Source organism: Petaurus breviceps, unplaced genomic scaffold (genome assembly GCF_028583685.1).
Source record: "Petaurus breviceps papuanus isolate PSGF00001 unplaced genomic scaffold, PetGlider_PUasm1.0 90903, whole genome shotgun sequence".
NCBI classification, from domain to species: Eukaryota; Metazoa; Chordata; class Mammalia; order Diprotodontia; family Petauridae; genus Petaurus; species Petaurus breviceps.
Window position 1 is genome coordinate 10,301,599 of NW_027187376.1, and position 20,062 is coordinate 10,321,660.

Genomic DNA, 20,062 nt, shown 5'->3' on the forward strand with positions numbered 1-20,062 from the left:
GAAGAAGAATGCTATCCTTAGGACTCCTTTCTGGAGTAATTTTTGACATTCATAGCAACCAAAACACAATTATCCCTTCAGTATTTCCCAGTCTTTTCTCTGTACCTCTGATATGAGGAGTTCTTAGCATTTTTTTACCTAAAGAAAGGTGAAAGTCATTAAGCAGAACCAACATCTCTTTGTGTCCTTTTGTCATAAATTTTGTGGCCCAGTTAGTGTCAAAAGTACCTTCTTCCCTGGCTGCCAAATCATATTTTCTTCTTCGATGAGGTTGGATTTACCTGTGCCTTCTAAAGTCATGGCATTCATTTAGGAATGAGCAAAAACATAATTACAGCTGTAGGGAGTTCCTATTTGAACTCTGTAGATCAGACAGCTGGTTCTCCCCTAATATTTTCATGAAACACTATTGTTTCAGCCTACCCTCTTATTGAGAATGTCAATATAATCTTATACCTACACAATGGTTATTTTTAGTTTGACCTTCCTTTCAACCTCCCTGTTGTCTTTCCTACTGAATTAACAGGCAGATAATTTCAGCCTTTCTTTGAAGAAACCCTCGTTACTTACAAATAAGCTTTTATCCAAAGTTATGCTATTCTTAATAGCTTGAGCAAATTTCTTCCCTTTTCTCTTGGGATCACATTTTTAGGTCCCTTTTAACAATTAACAAGGGCATTTTTAGGTTTTCTTTAGGCACAAACAAGGACTACTCTTGGTTGAAGAGGTATGTAGCCCACAGGCACAAAAAGCCTATGTATTCTAGGTGAATTGTCTCTCTCCTGAATTTTGGTATTATAATTTAGGTTGCCATAGTATTAATATAAGTGAATTAGTGACTTCTATCATTTCAGTAACTTTGCAATGTTTTAGAAATTTTGATAAAACTTCATGGTTTTAAATGCAAGGTATGGTGAGTAATGAGTCTATCTTGTTTGCTCTTACAAAATGTCACACATTTCTTAGTGCTATTGTAAGCTTTAATGACTTCAGAGCATAAATGCTACAAATTTATGAAAAATATCAATTGAAAGTTTGTTTAAATTTTATTTAGACTTTTTTAATTTTGCAAATTTTAAATAATTGCATGACAAATTGAATGCATTATATAAAATGAATAACAAATTTTTTATTTCAATTTTAATTGTATGGGGCACCTTTTCCTTACCATCTCTTGTTTGACCACCTCAGTCCCTTAATCTGTTTCCATTACACTCTGTCTTGTGATGTCATGTCAAAAATGTCACACATGCATCAAGACCTCATTATTTGAATGATCTTAAGGCTAAGGTTACAAATGCAATTCTGTAGATCTTTGAGTATCGGCTGATTAGTCATTACAAAGTTCAAAAGTCAACTAGTGATATTTAGCACAAAATGTTGGTTATGTTAAATTTTAATAAGAAATTGTTTATATTTAATTTTTAATAATACTTGAAATATTGGGGGTTTTTTTGTTTGTAGCATTTATCCTTCCAATGTTATTAAAGCTTTAAATTGCACTAAGATATTTGGGACACCTGGCATTTTTAGTAGAATCATGTGGAACATCTAATTTTCCATTTTTCTAGAAATCAAACAAGCATCGAGGAATTTGGATACCTTTGCACACTTTTTACATAACATTTTAAAGTTACTGATAATTGGCTTATGGGTTTTACTGTATTTTTCCTACATTTATTTAAAAATATTACTGATCTTATATATTGGGTTAGTACTGTAAATTTAAATAATTTCTAAAATATTATTAACTCATTTAGAAAAGTTCTGGGCTAAATTTGATATTTATAAGTTTCAAAATTATTATTGTTTCCAAAATACTATGCAGCTTATAAAGGGAAGAAAAGAACTAAGTTTTCATCCACAAAATGTTTATTGCTGCAACACATTTTTACTTTCTTTTTCATTTTTCAGATGTTCCACTTCATTTACATTTTGAAACACTGTTAAAAAAGAATGAAATCAAAGGAGACCCAGCTGAAAGTACATTGTTGGAAGATGAATGCATCTTATCTCCTTCAAATGGTATGTCTTACCTATATTGAATTACTTATCTTCCCAGTAAGGGTGGGTGACAAGGGAGAAAAGGAAAGAATCTGGAATTCAAAGCTTTAAAATCAAATGTTTAAAAATATATTATTATTATTATTATTTTACATGCACCTGGGAAATAAATAATAATATATATTTATATATGTGTGTGTGTGTGTGTATGCCCCAGGCACTGGAGCATAGAGATCCACCGTGCTCTACTGGAAAGTCAGAGGGGAGATGGGGGGAAGATATAGGGGAGAGCAGATTAGGGAAGGGGATATTCAATGGGATCATTGTTTTGGGGTGGTAGGTAGAGAAAAAAATGGGGAGAAAATTTTAAACTCAAAATCTTATGGAAATGAATGATGTAAACTAAAAATAAACATAAAATTTAATTTTAAAAAATGGCATGTCTTATGTAAAAATCATAGTTAGAGGTATTTTTGGCTTCACTCTATCCTAATAATTTCTACTTTCTAAGCATATATCATTTGAAGCAGGAATGACAATTTAAAGTTTTTTCTTCATTTTACAAACCACAATTATGAACTTTAGATTATATTTCTGTGAAATATTTTTGTACATACTTGAACTTACTATTTGATATAAAGAACTAAAACTGAATCAGTATAACTGAATGTAATGTGAGTGTTATTGGCATCCTATGATATAACATTAGTAATTCAGAAATTAACAGATGTTACTCAGGAATAATAACTTACCTTCTCTGTAGGTGTGGTAGTAAGGGGGAAATAACAGAAATGGAAGTGTAAAGAATTTGCTAATTTTGATTAATTATCTTTTTCTATTGGTCACAATTTCCTTGTAAATTTTTCAGTTTTCAGCAGATTTTTATGTGCATATGTAACCAGGCTTTTGATTTTCTTTGCTGTTCATTATTTTTAACAGTCTGACACTGGCAGACTTTTAAAAAAATTTTGTTACATGCAGTATTCTAAATATATTGCTGATAATGCTTTTAGGAACTGAGAAACAAAAATTTTGCCTGTGGAAATCTTTGCCAATGCATATTTCTTTGTGAGCAGCAAAGGCTGAAATTTTTCCTTTTTGAGCTAAATAAGATTAACCTACAAAGTATTTGAAATGAGAAAGGTGTTACAGATGAGCAAAATGGAAATGTAGAATCAAATTTGGCTGAGTCAGGGAAGAGAATCTTCACGCCTCTGAACTTTGCAAAGGTTTGAAAAATCTGATATCTGAATTAGTTGATGCAACACAGATAGATGACTAATGGCCCCTAGTGTAGGGAAGGAACTGAATTTAATGTCAGACAAAGGAAAGTGGGCTGGTTGCATTCTGGGATTTTATGTGCCTGCTGACCAGTCCCTTCAGGAAGACAAGCTTTTTGCATCACTTTTCCAGTTTGTAAGGAGTAGTAGGCCAGATCTACTTCTGTAACAGTAATCAAAATATAATTGTGAATTGAGGTGGGTTTTTTGGTGGGGGAGGTGGGAGAGGGAGAGGAGAAATCTAAGTAGAGGTTAATGTTGCTAATATACAACTCTTCTCCATCTCAATAAACTGGGTAACTGGGGGCATGAGTTTCCAGATTTTGTAGTTTTTGTCACCTGTCTATTATGGTATTTAAAAGTTTGACTTTTTTGAATTGGTCTATACAAGATATTTTTCAATTAAAGATTTTAATTAAAAAGGTTCTACTTTTTTGTTTGTTTATCTTTTTTTCTGTAGCACATATTACACAGAGTACTCCTCTTACCCCATGGAGAAGTGGATATTCCTCTGTATGCAAACCTCAGACCAGGTCAGAAACCTCAGCACAATTATTACAGGGAAGAAAGAAAAGGCACTTAAGTGAAACAGCAATAGGTAGGTTAAAGGAGTAAAAACCTGAGATGTAAAAACCCCCACCCTTTGGCCTCTCATGCAGAATAAAGGAGACCAAGACATAGCTGTCTGTCATAACAGAAGAAGAAAACTGTAGTCAGGTCTTACTTCTTGGTGAGTGGAACATTGTCTTTGTGGATTATTGGCAGCACCTCAGGATTTCTTGTCATTGTTGTGCAATTTGCTATGAGGATTATAGGGTGGCAACAAGTAAGTCTCAGGCTACTCCAGGGACTTTACTTTCAAATGCAAGTGAATGCTGAGGAGGTCCTGTTTATTACAGATTTCTCTGAGATGTTCTAAAAGTTAATAAGACTCACTTAGAAGTGGTAGCTCCAAAATAAAATTATTTTCTTTCTTTTTAAAGTGGGGAAGTCAAGGCTATGGGAGATAAGTGACTCAAGGTCACACAGCTAGTAAGTATCAAGTGTCTCAAACCAGATTTGAACTCAGGGGCTGATGCTCTACTCATTGTACCACCAAGCTGCCCCAAATTATTTCCTTTCTTGACAGTCCTTGTAACTTCCTGGTCTTATCTGTAGCTCGGATAGCCCTGTAGCTGCTAAGAACTCTGGGAGGTATAGACTGGGAGCAGCTAATAGTGATGAGCAGGGATAACCTAACCAGCTGTTTACCCATTTGATAATGAGCATGCTTCAATCAGTTAGCAAGCATTTATTAAGCACCTTCTATGTTCCAGTCACTATGCTAGATGATAGAGATAGAAAGGCAAAAATGATATAGTCCCTGCATTTAGAAGCTTAAATTCTATCAGAATAGAATTCAATGTTAGACCAATCTTATGTCAACAGACTTTTTGGTGTACTTCTCTATTCTATGAAAACTATTTGCCTTTATAATACTTACACTTCAAAGCTATAATGGATCCAAACTTTCACTGATGTGAGTCCTCTTTCCCAAGCTACAGATGATCACCCATTCATACTTCTCCAATTACTCATAAAATGAAATATGTTTATAAAGTGTTTCACAAACCTTAAATTCTTATATCCATGTGAACTCTCATTCTGGTAGATCCTCCAGAAAGTAAGATAAGGACTTTTTTCTAGATCTCGTAGCATTTATTGGTACCAAGGTAGTATGCACAATGTTCTGAAATGTCAGAGGTCAAATATGTGGCCCATGACTCTCAAGCCACATTAAAATGAATTGGGAAATATTTAACAAAATAAGTAAAAATACAATAAGCATAGACAACATTAAAACTTAAAGTTAAATCAGTATGCAGCTCAAAGGATCCTGATGTGTACCTTAAAGGCTCTCACTTCTATTTGAGTTTGGCATCATTTGGCATCATTGGTTTATATGACTGGCTGGTCTTTTTTTTTCTGGTCATACATCTCTTTGATTATATCTCTTATACTGTGTCATGCTCATAATTGACCAGTTGTAATAGACTTTCCTAACTCCAGAGTCAGTGCTTGTGCTCTATAGAATTTTTCTTCTCTAAAAATAGAAGGGAAAGAGGAGTTGCTGCCCTGCATTGGTAGATTTCATGCCATCTTGGAGAGGGGGGAGCAGAAGGAGGGGGAGAAAATTTGAAATTCAAAATTTTTTGGATGTTGAAAACTAAAAATAAATTAATTAATTTTTTAAAATGTCCTACTAGATAGTCCCCTATACAAATGATATTAGAGGTCTGGTTAAAAAAATATTAAGTCCTTACTAAAGCCCTTAGAGCCCTTACTTAGTCTATGTGCTTTGTCATTAGTGAGAGTGTTGACAAAGGAAGTTGTTTAAGTAAGGCTTTGGAAACTTTGGTAAGGACTTTGGAGGTAGGGTGGGGGGAAGCAGGGCTGGATAGGGGGTTTCCTTGGTAATAATAAGAGTAATAAAGCTTCATTTATTTTAAAGTATTAAAGAATTGGACTGAATCAGATCGTAGATTAGTGTGAAATAACAGGAAATATTTCAAATAAACTTGTTTGTGTCAAAAAAAATGTGAAAACTGAAGAACATTCTGAAAAAGCCACTTATTTCCATAACTTGTTTAATACCATAGGATCACAGGACAGAGATTAAAGAGGCCTTAGAGATGATCCAAACCTGCCCTCTGATTTTATAGATGAGGAAAATGCTTATATAAAATAAGCTACCTTTTTATAGTCATTTACATGTCAACAGTCCTCATCCCTCTCCACACCACCCCACCCCCACATAAATCCCATGCAGCAGCCAGGGTAAGTGTTATTATCACTAATTTTAAAATGAGGAAATGGAATCTTAGGTCACTACTTGACCATAGTCAATTGTGATTAGTAATTTATACTAATTGACATAGTCAAAAGTGATTAGTAAGCTGCAGAGCTGGGCTTTGAATATGTCTTCTGACACCAACATACTTGGACTGGCTCTAGATGGGTTTGGTGCTTCTATTATATCATGCTGCTTTTTGTACATCTTCTACACCAAGAGATCTCTCAAGGTTTGGTAAACACTCTGAATTTGGTACTTCTAGACACTGGTTATATCACCAAGTCTCCATCTTTCATATTAACCATTTGTGATATCTTTGGCCATTAAGATGTTTTTTGTTAAAATTTGTAACTACTGGGATTATCTTAGTAACTAATGTTAAAAACAAAACTATGACTGATTTTTCATACTATGTTAAATCCAGGTTAATCTCATGTATAAAATTAAACACAGTCATTTATAGGTGATAAAATATTTCCATGGAAGCAATTAGTCAAATGGTTAAGTATAAGCACTTTATAACATGTTGCTTATAAAACAGGATTTGTTTTTGACTGAGACAGGCATTTGGAAAGAGATATTGACTAATGGTCTCATCAGGTCTCTGCAGTCCATTTATTCTCTTTTAGGAGTAGATGAACAGGCTTGTGCCTACTTGATAATTTGGAACAAATATATGGTATAGATTTATTACTCTTTTTGAAATGTTAACTGTTTCAACTCCACTAATCGCTTTTTAATTTACTACATTCTTGGTGTTTCTTTCTCTGACAGGAGAAAGAAACAGATTTGAAGAATTTACTTTACAACATACAGAACCAGGATCCCATAACAGTTTTACTTCGGTCACTAATATCAATGTGATATCTAGGTCAACTCAGAATTCATCACAAGTAGGTATTTTTGGTTGATTACTAGCATTGCACTACAGAGAGTCTTAAAAATAAGCTATTTTTGTATGTTTTCTTTTTGAGGGCTCATTTTGTTCATAGGAAAGAGCATTTTGCTAATCTGTAACAGCCCTCAGTTTTACTTACCATTGGTGTAGGTAGGAAGAAGACACTAGCTTCTGGGTTAGGAAAACCCCAGGCTCATAGCTTGCCTCCTTGGTATACCAGTTGTATGACCCTAGACAAGTCGCTTTTCCTCTCAAGGCCCTAGACAGTTCTCCAAGACTCTAAGTTATCAAACAGTTGCTGATCTGCATAACTTCCCCATAGCAATGAGGTTCAGATTTTTCAGAAGGTGGGACGGGGGGAAGAGTGGTGGAGTATTAGCTGATTTGAACTATTTTATTGAGACATGAATTTAATGAAACCAAAAGGTCCTTTTTTTCTGTGTGAAAAAAACAGCTTGTCCTCTAGCCATGTCTTTCTCTTTTTCTGAGTTCCTTTTGCACTCAGAATTAGACTGAAACCTATGAAAGTAAGTTCTCCTCCCTAGGTGCTACCTAGGCCTATGCAAGTATAGCCTCTGGAAAAAGACTGGCTATAGACAAAGAAATCTGCTCAGAATTTCTTTGAGGAACAGAGGTGGTGCAGGTGGGAGAACAGGAGCCAAGGCCACACTTGTTTTGATGACAGCAAAGTAAAGCTGGAAGGAGACTTCAGAAGCAACCTAAACCTCAGTTTTAAAGATAAGAAAATAGCCTTGTGAGCCCAGAACTTTCATTACCTAACAAACCCCAAAGATAATAATATCATGTATTTACTGGATGCTACAAAGCACTGTCCTCAAAACAACCTTGAGGGGGAAGTAGTACCCAGTAACATTCCCATTTTACAGACAATGAGCCTGAGGATCAGGGGGATGCAGTGACTTCCCTATGGTTGCACAGTCTTGAAGGAGAAAGGCAGTATGGGGTAATATGAAACAACCCCTGGTTGTGAGATCAAGACCTGGGCTCTAGTTACACTGTTACCATTTGTGACCTCTATTACCTTGAGCAGGTTCCTTCATCTCCATGGGGCCCCTGTTCCTTCATCCATAAAATAAGGGATTTCCAAGAGCCTTTATAAGGTCAAAATATGATATAGAAGCATGAGATGTTACAACAGGGCTTTGAATCCAGGGCTTATGACTCTAGGGCCAGTCCTCTTTCTACCCCACTATGTTGCTAACAATATTTTAAAAAGACAAGCTTTTCTTCTTTTTACACAGCTGTGATATGATGCCCCAATCAATTAATGATGCCCATCAATCAATTAACACTTATTAAAAACCTACTGTGTACCAGGTTCTGCACTAAGTGCAGCAGGAAATGAATTATTCCAAATAGAAAAAAAAATGTAGGGATTTTTACTTCTAGATTACTGTGTTTCCCCGATAATAAGACCTATCCCGAAAATAAGCCCTCCCCTTACTGTGTAAGATTCCTCTAAAATAAGCCCTCCCCTTACTGTGTAAGATTCCTCTAAAATAAGCCCTCCCCCGAAAATAAGCCCTATTGAGATTGCTACTGTAGTGAAGGTGATCCCCTGCGCTACACGCTACATTACGGTACCCTCTTTATGCACAGTCCCCCCCCTGAAACGCACGCCGCGCTCGAGCTGCATCCAATCAGAGCTGCAGCAGTGAGCGGGTCATCCTGTTCTTCCCCAGTGATTTGCTTATTGAATAAAGGTACATTTTTTTGTTCACATTTACCTGTTTATTAAAATTGCTGTCAATGTTCATTAAAATAAGCCCTCCCCTGAAAATAAGCCCTCTGGTGTTTTTCTGTCCAAAAAAACTAATAAGACAGTGTCTTATTATCGGGGAAACACGGTAGTATCAACTGGCTGTGGTAGTTTCCCCTTGGTGAAACTTGATGAAACATGGCAAAGTATGAAGTACACCATCCCATTTAGTAGCATTTTTAATGTAGCAAGGGTACCATTATCCTTTTCTTTGTTACTTCTTTCCCCTTTAAAATTTTTTAACCTACATGTTATTTATTTATTTTTGTTTTGCTTTTAATAAGCTAAAGTGTAGTGAACTTTGAAATATGGCAAATCTCTACACTAAATAATTATATTGGTCAGCCTATAAAAAAGCCTGAACTTATAATACCAATCATAATTTTAAAATGAAAAATTTGGGGGAACACTTAGGATGCTTTAGATTTTTAAATAGTGGCTACTCTGTTTCCTTATTCCTCTAGGTCAGGCATTCTCAGCCTTTTTTGTATGTGTCACGGACCCCTTTCACAGTCTGGCAAAAGCCTATGAACCCTTCTTAGAACAGTTTGTCAAAATATATAACACAAAATACAAAAGAAACCAATTATATTGAAATACAGTTACCAAAATACTAATGTGCAAGTGCACCCCCCCCACACACACACACACATCTCCTTCACAAATGCCAGGTTAAAAATGCTTTCTCTAGGTAGCTACAATTAGATGCCAGGGTTCTTTTGGTTTACTTTGAATGAGCTATGGAAAGAAGGTGGGTGGGCACACGAAACTGGGCTTGGATTTTAATGCACAGGACAATCCAAAACAATAAACTATAACTTTAAATACATATTTTGTGTTTAGGTGGCTAACAGGATTTCAAAGTCGGGCTTTCCCAGTTCTTTCTGCTTTAGATTTCAGAGCCAGAGTTCAAAACCTCCTTAATTGTACTGTACATAAATTTTAGAAGAAGAGAATCTGTCTCATCAGTCTGTAGGATTACCTTCTATATAGCAGACACCATTCAACTATAGATTGTTCTGTAAAATCATGTTTTTCAGAATTCTACAAGGCGGAGATTAAGAAGCGAGAGCTCTTATGACATTGATAATATTGTTATTCCTATGTCACTAGTGGCCCCAGCCAAGTTGGAGAAGCTGCAATATAAAGAAATACTTACTCCAAGGTATATACTTTGTCTTTTCTAACTTTTAAGAAATTATTCAAAATAACAAAATATCGTATTTCAACAACAAAATAGTGTTATATTTCTTGCAAAGTAGTGTTGTATATCACTTTTCTGCTTCCCTTATCATAAATGGAAAATTGAGGATCAATATATAGAAAAACTCAACCAAGTTTAAACATTTTCACTGGTGCTAAAGTGCCAATTCTTATGAAAATGTTCAATTCTTTTTAAAGGCCCTTGCTTATCTCTAGCTTTATTTCTTTTATCTATAAATTTTATATTCAATCAGCAGATATTAATTAATTAACTTACTATATACAGGGCATTTGTACATAGGTAGTGGTGGTGGTATGGAAGTAATGGAAGAGATCTCATAATCTTATCTAATAATTTTATAGTCTAACTAAAGAAACAAGTCATTAATACATAATATTTTAGACAATGACACAGGAAGTAGCAAAACATTGGCATGAATAGAGCACCAACCCTGGAGTCAGGAGGACCTGAGTTCAAATCCATCCTCAGACACATATCACCTCCCAGCCATGTGACCTTGGGCAAGTATTTAACCCCAATTGCCATAGCTTTCCCCCTCCAAAAAGCAAAAAAAACCCAAACAAACAAACAAACAAAAAAAAGCAGCAAAACAGATTGATTACAAGAAAGCACATTTACCATTGCTAGATTATTGGTAGTGATAGTAAAATAAGTACTATGGGTTCAGAGGAACTAGATACCAGTCTGGTCTAGGGAGGTTTCATTGAAGGGGAGGGGCTCAGCTTTCAAGAGGGCTTTAAGCAAGAAGGAAGAGTAGAATGTCTAGAGGTGGAGAGGAAGGGAGGAGAGATATTCCAGGAACAGAGATACTTTGATAGAAACATGCAATTTAGGATCCAACGAATAAACAACTTTCTTTGGAAAGATGAGGTTAGATTGTGGACAGACATCCTTGAATACCGAGGTAAGAAGTTTGAATCTTATATTCTTGGCAAGATTTGTTTTTCTGTGGTATTTATAGGGGATGTATTATGGTAAAAGCAGCATGCAGGATGAATTAGAGGCAGAAAAGCTTAGGGCAAGAAGATCAGGAGATCAGTGAAGAGACTATGGCAGTACTCCAAGCATAAGAGAGGAGTTGGAGTTGATTTTTGCTGCTTAAACCTGCTGGATCTCGGATAGTGTGAACATTCTGGTAAATGATGAATTCCTTGAAGGCAGTGACTATGTCTTATTTACCTATTTATCTTCCTCCCCCACCTCTTTCCCAGCACAATGCTTTCCACATAACAGGTGCTTAATGAACATTGACTACTACTTCACCTTGGTTTACCTTGTGAGATAATAAAAGAAAATCGGCAATGTTTATAAAATGCTTAGAAATAGCTAGATAAAATAATATAAGTTGGAAATGAAATATTTCTGGTTATATTTTTAAAGAAGTGCTGACATACAGTGTGGTTCAAAATTATCTGTGAGTTCAAAAATTAAGCTAGTCAGATTAGGGTTCATTCTTTTGGCAGAAATGAAGCCTCTGATTCTCTTCCCCAAACTTTCATTTGGAACTTCTGTATCTTTCTTAAAAATCTCATTACTTTTAAAAGGAGACTTGATTATGAAAATAACAAGGGAAGGAACCTATACTTTGTTATTTCTGCTTATATGCTCTGTTTAGCTTTTAAAGCTCTTTACAAGCTGGCCTACCTACCTGTCTTTTGAACATCATTGCATGTTCCTCCTCCCATATTCTGGGATCTGGCCAAACTAACCTTTTATTCTTCTATACAAATGACACTTCCATCTCCAGTCTCAGTAGCTTTGCACTGGCTATCCCCTCCTGCCTGGAATGCACTCCCTCCTCACCTCTGCCTCATGGAATCTCTTTTTCATCAAGATGTAGCTCAGTCATCCTCTATGTGAAACCTTTCCAGATGTTCCCAAGTGCTAGTGCCTGACTTCCTTAACCACCATCCTTGTATTGAGCTACCTGGTATCTGTCTCTGATCTGCATATACTTATGTAAGGATATCTTGTCTCTCCCTAAGATGTTGAACTCCTTGAAAGCAGGAATTATTTCAGTTTTTGTCTTTGTGTTCCCAAGACTTAGCCCAGTGCCTGGCACATAGTATTCCTTAATAAATGATCATTGATTGATTTATTAGAAGAATTAAGTCTTCAATTTTGGTAAATGAATAATTTTTGAAACCAATTTATATCTTCAACAGCTGGAGGATTGTTGATCTTCAACCTTTGGAAGAATTTCATTTAGGTGAAGAAGTAAGTTGTCTTTTTATTGAAAGGAAAACTGCAGATTATAGTTATACTCTGAAAGTGAATTTGAAATTATAAAGACCTTGGGAAAGGGATCTGAGGGAGGGGGCAGACTTTTAAACTAGCTGAGTTTGACTTTAAGCTCTTTTCATTTGTTTTGGATGCTAGAATAAGCCACTGTTGTACTCAATTCCATTATCCCAGGAAATTCAAACAACATAACAAATACCTATGTCATCTTTCTTTTTTTTTTTTGTTCTTTCTGAAAATGGTCTGATGTTAAAATACTTGTTTTTATCCAGGGATATGATAGGCCAATCACTTTAAGCTTTGCTTTGGTTTGTAGTTCTTAAATTAATAAATCAGATAGAAAGCCACATCTCCTTATTGGACGAAGAATGTGGCAGAGCCTTGTTTTTCTTGGACATCACCATTCTACTTAAAACAGTTTGAATTCAGCAAGTTTTACTAAAGGAGATTTTCAGAACTCAAGTATGTGTGTGAAAATAGTAGAAAAAGAAGCAGCAACTTAGCAAAGAAAAATTCCTCCAGCAACCCAGATATTTTTCTTCTACACATGCTCTATTTCACCTTTAGTATAATTTAAAACGATAAAGGTAGAGGCCTCTTTCTCTTGGAGATCACAGAAGTTCATACAGTTCACATTCCACAGCTGGCTTGTCAGCAAGCTAGTACTCAAGTGAGTGTCACACCCAACTAACTGTTCTCTTCCACTCTCCCTATGCCCAATGAGCCAAGCAGGGCAGTACTTAGAAGCAAAAGTAAAATTCTTGGATTGTGTGTTTACTTGAAAAATAAATAGAGATCCTGCAGCTCATAAATAAAATCATAGGAGGTTTGATGCAGGCATGTTTTATAAGTCAGTTTGCTGAATGATGAAGTTCTTTTGGTACTTCAGGAACTATACCCCTCTCCATGGGATACTCATTGGGCCTGCCTTGTTGTTAAGTGCTTTCCACAGTTCAGGTTTAGCATATTGAAACTAGACTTTGCAACCAAAGTTATAACAGTAGTAAGGATGATGATGATGATAGCTAGCATTTACATAATACCTGCTATGTTCCAGGTACTCTGCTAAACGCTTTCATCCTCAAAACAACCCTAGGAGATAGATGCTATCATTATGCCTATTGTACAGTTGATACTGGGGCAGACAGAGGTTAAGTGACTTGCCCAGGATCACACAGCTCGTATCTGAGGACAAATTTGAACTCAGGTCTTCCTCACTCCATGCCCAGTGCTCTATCTACCATGCCATCCAGCTGCCTCAAAAAGAAGGAAGTTAGGACCTACCTAAAGGTCCTAGAGGCTCTATCCTAGCACTTGAAAGAGGTACTCCCCTATTCAATAAATCCCTGTTCCCCAGAAACAAACAGAAAATCCTCTCACCTGTGAGGACCTTCATGTTTTCAGGAGTGAATGGGTGTATTTCTGCCTTCTCTGAGGTTCAGAAAATTCTTTTTTTTTCCCTTGCTAATTAACTGTCAAGATACTAGGCATCACCTCTTTCATCTGAGAATATAATTTTAAATGGTTTGCACATTAAAATAAAATTCCATCTCAACTAAAAAATGGAACGTTTTATCTATCTGTCTATCCTTTTAGAGAATTTCTTGATTAAGACACATTCTTTTTTTTTTTTTAAAGCAATCAGGGTTAAGTAACTTGCTGAAGGTTACACGGCCAGTTATTTCTGGGTGTGGTGCTGAGTATCAGAGCCCCGGATTTGATCCTCAGGTCGTCCCTACGCTGGAGCCAGTGCTCTTACTCGCTGAGCCACCTGGCCGCCCCTTAAGACACATTCTTAAAGGAGCAGGAGAGTAGATCATGTTCAGGGTTATTTGACATTGTTAAAAAAAAATTCCAACGTAGTATTCCTTGCTAGAAACATAATATAGTTTATAGCCTTTATTGCTTTTTTTCTTATTATTACAGTGAGGTGGCACAGTGGATAAAGTACTGAGCCTGGAGTCAGGAAGACCTAGTTCAAATCCAGACTCAGATGTTTATTAGTTGTGTGACCCTGGGCAAGTCACTTAATCCCTGTTTGCCTAAGTTTCTTTATCTGTAAAATGGGGATAATAAAATGGTATTAGGTAAAAGCATCTCTTTCCCAGAGGCTGCTGTAAGGATCAAATGAGATAATAATTTAAAGCACTTAGCACAATGCCTGGCACATAGCTATTATTGTGGTTGTTGTTATTGTTATGATTATAATGCCAGCTTTAACTGTTGTACTTCCTTGAGAAGACTAAGGTGCTCTGAAAGCAGCTTCTTTATCTTCCTTCCTCCATTCCCCCCTCTTTTCTTTACTCTCTAATGGCCTCTTCCCAAACATGCTCAGGTCTTACAAATTATTTTTTAAAACCCGTGTGCTATCTGTTTGAATATGGATAAGTCACTTTCACTTTTCTGTACCTATTTCCTTATCTATAAAATGAGGGAGAGGAACCTCTGAGTTCCCTCTCAGCAACTCATCCTGAAGTCTATGATCCTGAAAGGGAAAACTCTTTCACATCTCATATTCCTTCCTCCCCAAACTCCCTCAGATCATTTTCTTCTCCCCTAAATCTGCTTCTCCTCCAAGCTTCTCTATGTTGAAGCCACCATTTTTTCTACCACTAATTTTTGACTTTAGAGTCATCCATAACTCTTCTCCTCCCTCCCTCACCATATCCATCCATTTACCCTATCTTATCAATTCTGTCTCCATGTCATTTCCAACATCTGTGCCCTTTTCACTCACACAACCACTACCTTAGTTCAGGCCCTCATACCTGGATATTGCAAGGCTCCAAAGTTATCTTCCTGCTTTCAATTTCTCCCCTCTCTAATTAGTCCTCTATTTAGGTACCAAAATAATCTTGCAATGGTATACATTTGATCATGTTCTCCTACGTAACAGTACAAATTCCTCAGGCTGGCATGTATAGCTTTCATAATTTGGCTTATTGCCAAGCTTTATTCCTATTATTCATCTCCATGTATTCTTTTCAGGCAAGTGGCCTACTCAAGTGCCTTGAGCTCCACAGTCCATATCTGGTCCTCATAGCTTTGCACACGCTGACATCACGCACTCCCCCTTCGATAACAATGACTAGAATTGAAGGCTTAGATCTGGTACCAAATTCTACATGACGTGTCTTCCTCGTTCCCCATTTATTGGTAGTATGCTCATTCCCTCTTCAAATTACCTTTTGCTTATTTAGCTGTATACATAGTGTATTATCTTTCCTACCCCAATAGAATGTAAACTGTTAAAAACAAAGACTATGTGTAAGAGCGTGCATGAGTTTGCGTGTGCCCAGAGCTTGCTTAGCACAGTGGGAGGGAGATATGTCTGAGCTGAATTTTTTCTTGAGGCCCTTGTCAGTCTCTCTGCTCTTCGGATGCTCTCTCCTACCTTGGCTTGAGAGCTAGCATACTCTTCTGATTCTTCTACTTCTAACGACGGTGCCTCTTTACCCTCTTCTCATATTTCTCCAAATACTAGAGAGCCAAGGTTCTCTATCCAATATTCATAGGCTCTCTATACTCTTCTCCTTAACAATCTTATTTACTCCAACTACCATATCTCACAGATGACTTTCAAATTTATATCTTTAGCCCTTACTTCCCCCAAGTTCTGGACCTGTAGCTGTTGCCTACAGGATGTGTCTTACAATTCAGTGAGTATATATGAAGTGCCTGATATGAGCAAAGTGCTATTCTAGGTGCTGGCAGAAACAGTTATATTAAAATACCTTTCCTTCTCTCGAAGAGCTTCCGTTACACTAAGGGTAGTGGCGGTGGCGGTGGTGGTGGTGGTGGTGGTGGTGGTGGTGGTGGTGGCGGCAGCAGAACTGGCAGTGGTGGTGGTCTACAAGATTTAGACAAGTTAAGTAAATATAATTTTTGGAGGGTGAGAGCACTAACAAAAAAGATCAAGAAAGTCTTTCCATAGGAAGAAGTAAATGATTATAATAGGTGAGGATAGAGTGCCACCAGGACCTCAATTATCACATGTCCCAAACTGAGCTAATTCTCTTTCCACTTAAACCTGGCCTTCCTTCTAATTTCACTCTACCTTTAGTACTACCATTCACCATGTCTACTGTATTTGAGACCTGTTTCTTATCTTTGACTCTTCCCCTCTGCCTGAACTTATATGCAGTTAGCCACCTAAGGCCCTCAATTTCTATCCACCACCCCTAATTCTCTGGCATCCCTTGCCTCTTCTCTATTTCTATTGCCATTTAATTAAGTCAACAAGTATTTACTAAGCACTTACTCTGTGCCAAATGCTGGCGATGCACAGAAATGTAAAACCAGATTCTGTTTTCATGGAGCTCACACCCTAATGAATGTTAGATCATTGCCATTATTGTGATAGGATTTTTGTAAGAACCTTCCAACAAGATTTCCCACTTCCAATGCATCCTTCATACTTAGCCTTCTTTGTATATATTGGGATCTGGTTATAATCCTCCTTCCTTTCCAGAAAGCCTGGGCTACCTTTCCACTTTTCCTACCTCTCTGGTTTGGTATCATTGGGAAAGTCCATTCTCTGGACTTAATTTTTCTTATCTGTAAAATAAGTAGTAGAACTTGATCTCTGGGGAACCTTCTGGTTCTTACATCCGCTGTGATTGTGCTTTTTGCCTTCTTGGTGCCTTTTGAGTAAAGTTCAAACTCCTTTCACTGGCATTCAGAGACCACAAGTTAGCCATCTTCACTTTCTGGTCTTATCTCCTATTACTTCCCTCCAAGTAGTCCACTAGTGTCAAACTTAAATAGAAACAGATCCCTGCCCCTGCATATTGACTTAAAATTACTCTGAAGTTTTGTGACTTGCAGCTACAAGTTTTGGCACCTCTTATGTACTCTCTGATCCCACCCAACTAGGTTAGATATAATTCCTTACTATCAACCACACTTAATGTTTCACACTTTGAAATCTTTGTGCCTTTACTTGTACTGTTCCATAAACTCGAAAGTCTCCTCATCTTATAAAATCTTTCTTCATTCTTTAAAGTTCAACTCAAATGCTACATTTTTCAGGTAATCTTCTCTGACACTGCTAACCCTCACCCCACGCACACACACTGCCTCCCCAATAATCATGAATTTTCCCTTCCCTGCCTTCACATAGCACTTAATATTTCTTTTATGCACTGACCATGTATTGTTTTGTATTATGGCTTTTTATGTGTCATATCCCTACCTTCCTCACTCCCATTAGATGGTAAGCTCCATAAGGGCAGGACCTGAAGTCATTCACAGGAGAACTTGTGGAATTCTAGGATCAGAGATGTGGGATCTGAATGCAGGTTTGACTCTAGAATGAATTTTTGAAAGGTAAATAAATACTTGAGGCACTCAGTTTTTATTAGCTTTAATAGTTAATGAATTAGAAAGTATTTATTGAGTGATGCACACAAAACACCATACTAAGTGTTAAAGAAATATAAAAAATAGAAAAATGGTTGTCAAAAAGCTTACAGTTTTTCTGAGTCTGAATAGCTAAGATCACACAAGTTAAGCTTACAAACTTCTCCTTTTTAAATAATTTTAAGTCATCCTTAAGAGAATGAGAATATTTAGTTTTCTCATGTTTTATTTTAAACATATTTATTCTGGAGTTATAGTGTACTGGAAATAATGCTAGTTTTAGAGTCCAGGAAGACTTGGGCTCTGCTGTAATCTGTATGATTTTAGTCAATTTTACTTCATCTAGATGGGTCTGAGTTCCTTTCCTGATCTGTGAACTTAAGAGGTAGAACTAGAAGACCTGTAAAGGTCCCTTCTGGCTTTAAATTTATGATCCTGTTATTCCACAAATTGTCTTGTAAAGGATGCACCAAAGCTCTTATTTTCATTTTTGGTAATCTTCCTCACAGAAGCAGCAGTAAACTTTCATTTCTAATTCCAGATAGAAGATCTTTCTGATGAAGCCTTCTCCCTACGCCATAAAAAATATGAAGAGAGAGAGCAAGCAAGGTGGTCACTGTGGGAACAAAGCAAGTGGCACAGAAGAAATAGCAGGCAAGTGTTATAAGCTAAAACAGATCTGAGAACAGAAGTCATACAGGATCCCTTAGTGAGCTTAGCAAGTAAACATCCTAGAGAAATGCCCTTGGAATATGGGGTAGTCACAACACATGAACACAGCTTCCATTCTCTTTATGCCTAAGAGGTGAAGACATTTCATGACTGAGGCATTAATATTACAGTCAAAGGCACAATGATGAAATCCACACTTCTGTATTGTCCTTAACACACAGTATTCACCAACAACTTCAGTGATAACTGAAGTTTTGGCTTATGAATGGTATTGTAGTTGTCTGTAAATAAAATAGGATATTTCTTTTTTTTAATTTATTTTTTACTTGTATGTGTAAAAACAATTTTTAACATGTGTTTTTGGAATTTTTCAATTCCAAATTTTTACCCTCTCTCACTCCTTAAGAAGACAAGAAATAAAGGGCAGCTAGGTGGTGCAGTGAACAAAGCACCGGCCCTGGAGTCAGGAGGACCTGGATTCAAATCTGGCCTCAGACACTTAACAGTTACTAGCTGTGTGACCTTGGGCAAGTCACTTAACCCCAATTGCCCTCCAAAAAAACAAAAAAAATATGACAAGCAATATGATATAGATTATACATGTCCAGTCATGCAAAACATATTTCCATATCAGTCTTGTTGTGAAAGAAAACAGAGACCAAAAAACAAACCAGAAAAATAAAGAAAGCCTTAAAAAGTGTGTTTCAGTCTGCATTCAGACTCCATCAGGTCTTTCTCTGGAGGCAGACATCACTTTTCAATGTAAGTCCTTTGGAATTGTTTTGTTTCATTGTGTTGCTGAGAATGGCTAAGTCATTCACAGTTGATCATTGGTACAATATTAGTTTTACTATTGCATCAGTTCATGTCTTTCCTGGTTTTCCTGAGAGCATCTTGTTCATCATTTCTTATAGCACAATAGTATTCCATCACAATCATATATCACAACTTGTTCAGCCATTCCCCAAATGGTGGGTATCCCCTCAGTTTCCAGTTCTTTACTACCACAAAAAGAGCAGCTATAAATATTTTTGTACATGTAGCTCCTTTTTCCTTTTATTAATTTAATTGAGTGTGTGTTAGTTTATTTATTTATTTAAGCTCTTTGCGATATAGACCTAAGAGTAGGTATTGCTGGGTCAAAGGGTATATCTGGTTTTATAGCCTTTTAGGCATAATTCCAATTGCTCTCCAGAATCACTGAATCAATTCCCAACACCACTAACAGTGTTTTAGTGTCTCAATTTTCCCAAATCCACTCCAACATTTATCATTTTCCTTTCCTGTCCTATTAGCGAATCTGATAGGGGTGGTACCTCAGAACTGTTTTAATTTGATTTCTCTAATCAATAGTGATTGAAAGCATGTTTTCATATGACTATAGATAAATGATTAATTTGTCTTAAATGCCTTCTTTGACCATTTATCAATTCAAGAATGATTTGTACTCTTATAAATTTGACTCTGCTCTCTATGTATTTGAGGAATGAGGTCTTTATCAGAGAAACTTGCTATATATATTTTTTAGTTATGATTACTATATATTTCCTTCTATCTTATTTTCTCCCATTTATCCTTCTCTCTCCTTTCACCCAGTCCATCCTCAAAAGCATTTTGCTTTTTTTTTAATCAAATGCTTTATTAAATTCTAGTTTACATCATTCATTTCCGAAAGATTTTGAGTTACAAATTTTCTCCCCATTTTTCCCCCTACCCACCTCCCCAAAATAGCAATCCCACTGGATATCTCCTCCTCCAATCTGCTCTC

The 20,062-nt window shown here is 36.5% G+C and overlaps 1 protein-coding gene across 10 annotated transcripts in view; it reads left to right on the forward strand.

The window, feature by feature from the left end:
• KANSL1L (KAT8 regulatory NSL complex subunit 1 like) overlaps positions 1–20,062 on the forward strand; it is a 171,006-nt gene that overhangs the window by 140,119 nt on the left and 10,825 nt on the right. For all 10 annotated transcript variants that reach the window (XM_069075237.1, XM_069075238.1, XM_069075229.1 and 7 more), the window contains 6 exons: positions 1,915–2,025; positions 3,745–3,882; positions 6,892–7,010; positions 9,836–9,960; positions 12,186–12,237; positions 18,164–18,276. In XM_069075237.1, the coding sequence (XP_068931338.1) occupies positions 1,915–2,025; positions 3,745–3,882; positions 6,892–7,010; positions 9,836–9,960; positions 12,186–12,237; positions 18,164–18,276 (658 nt within the window). The remainder of the gene's footprint in view (positions 1–1,914; positions 2,026–3,744; positions 3,883–6,891; positions 7,011–9,835; positions 9,961–12,185; positions 12,238–18,163; positions 18,277–20,062) is intronic.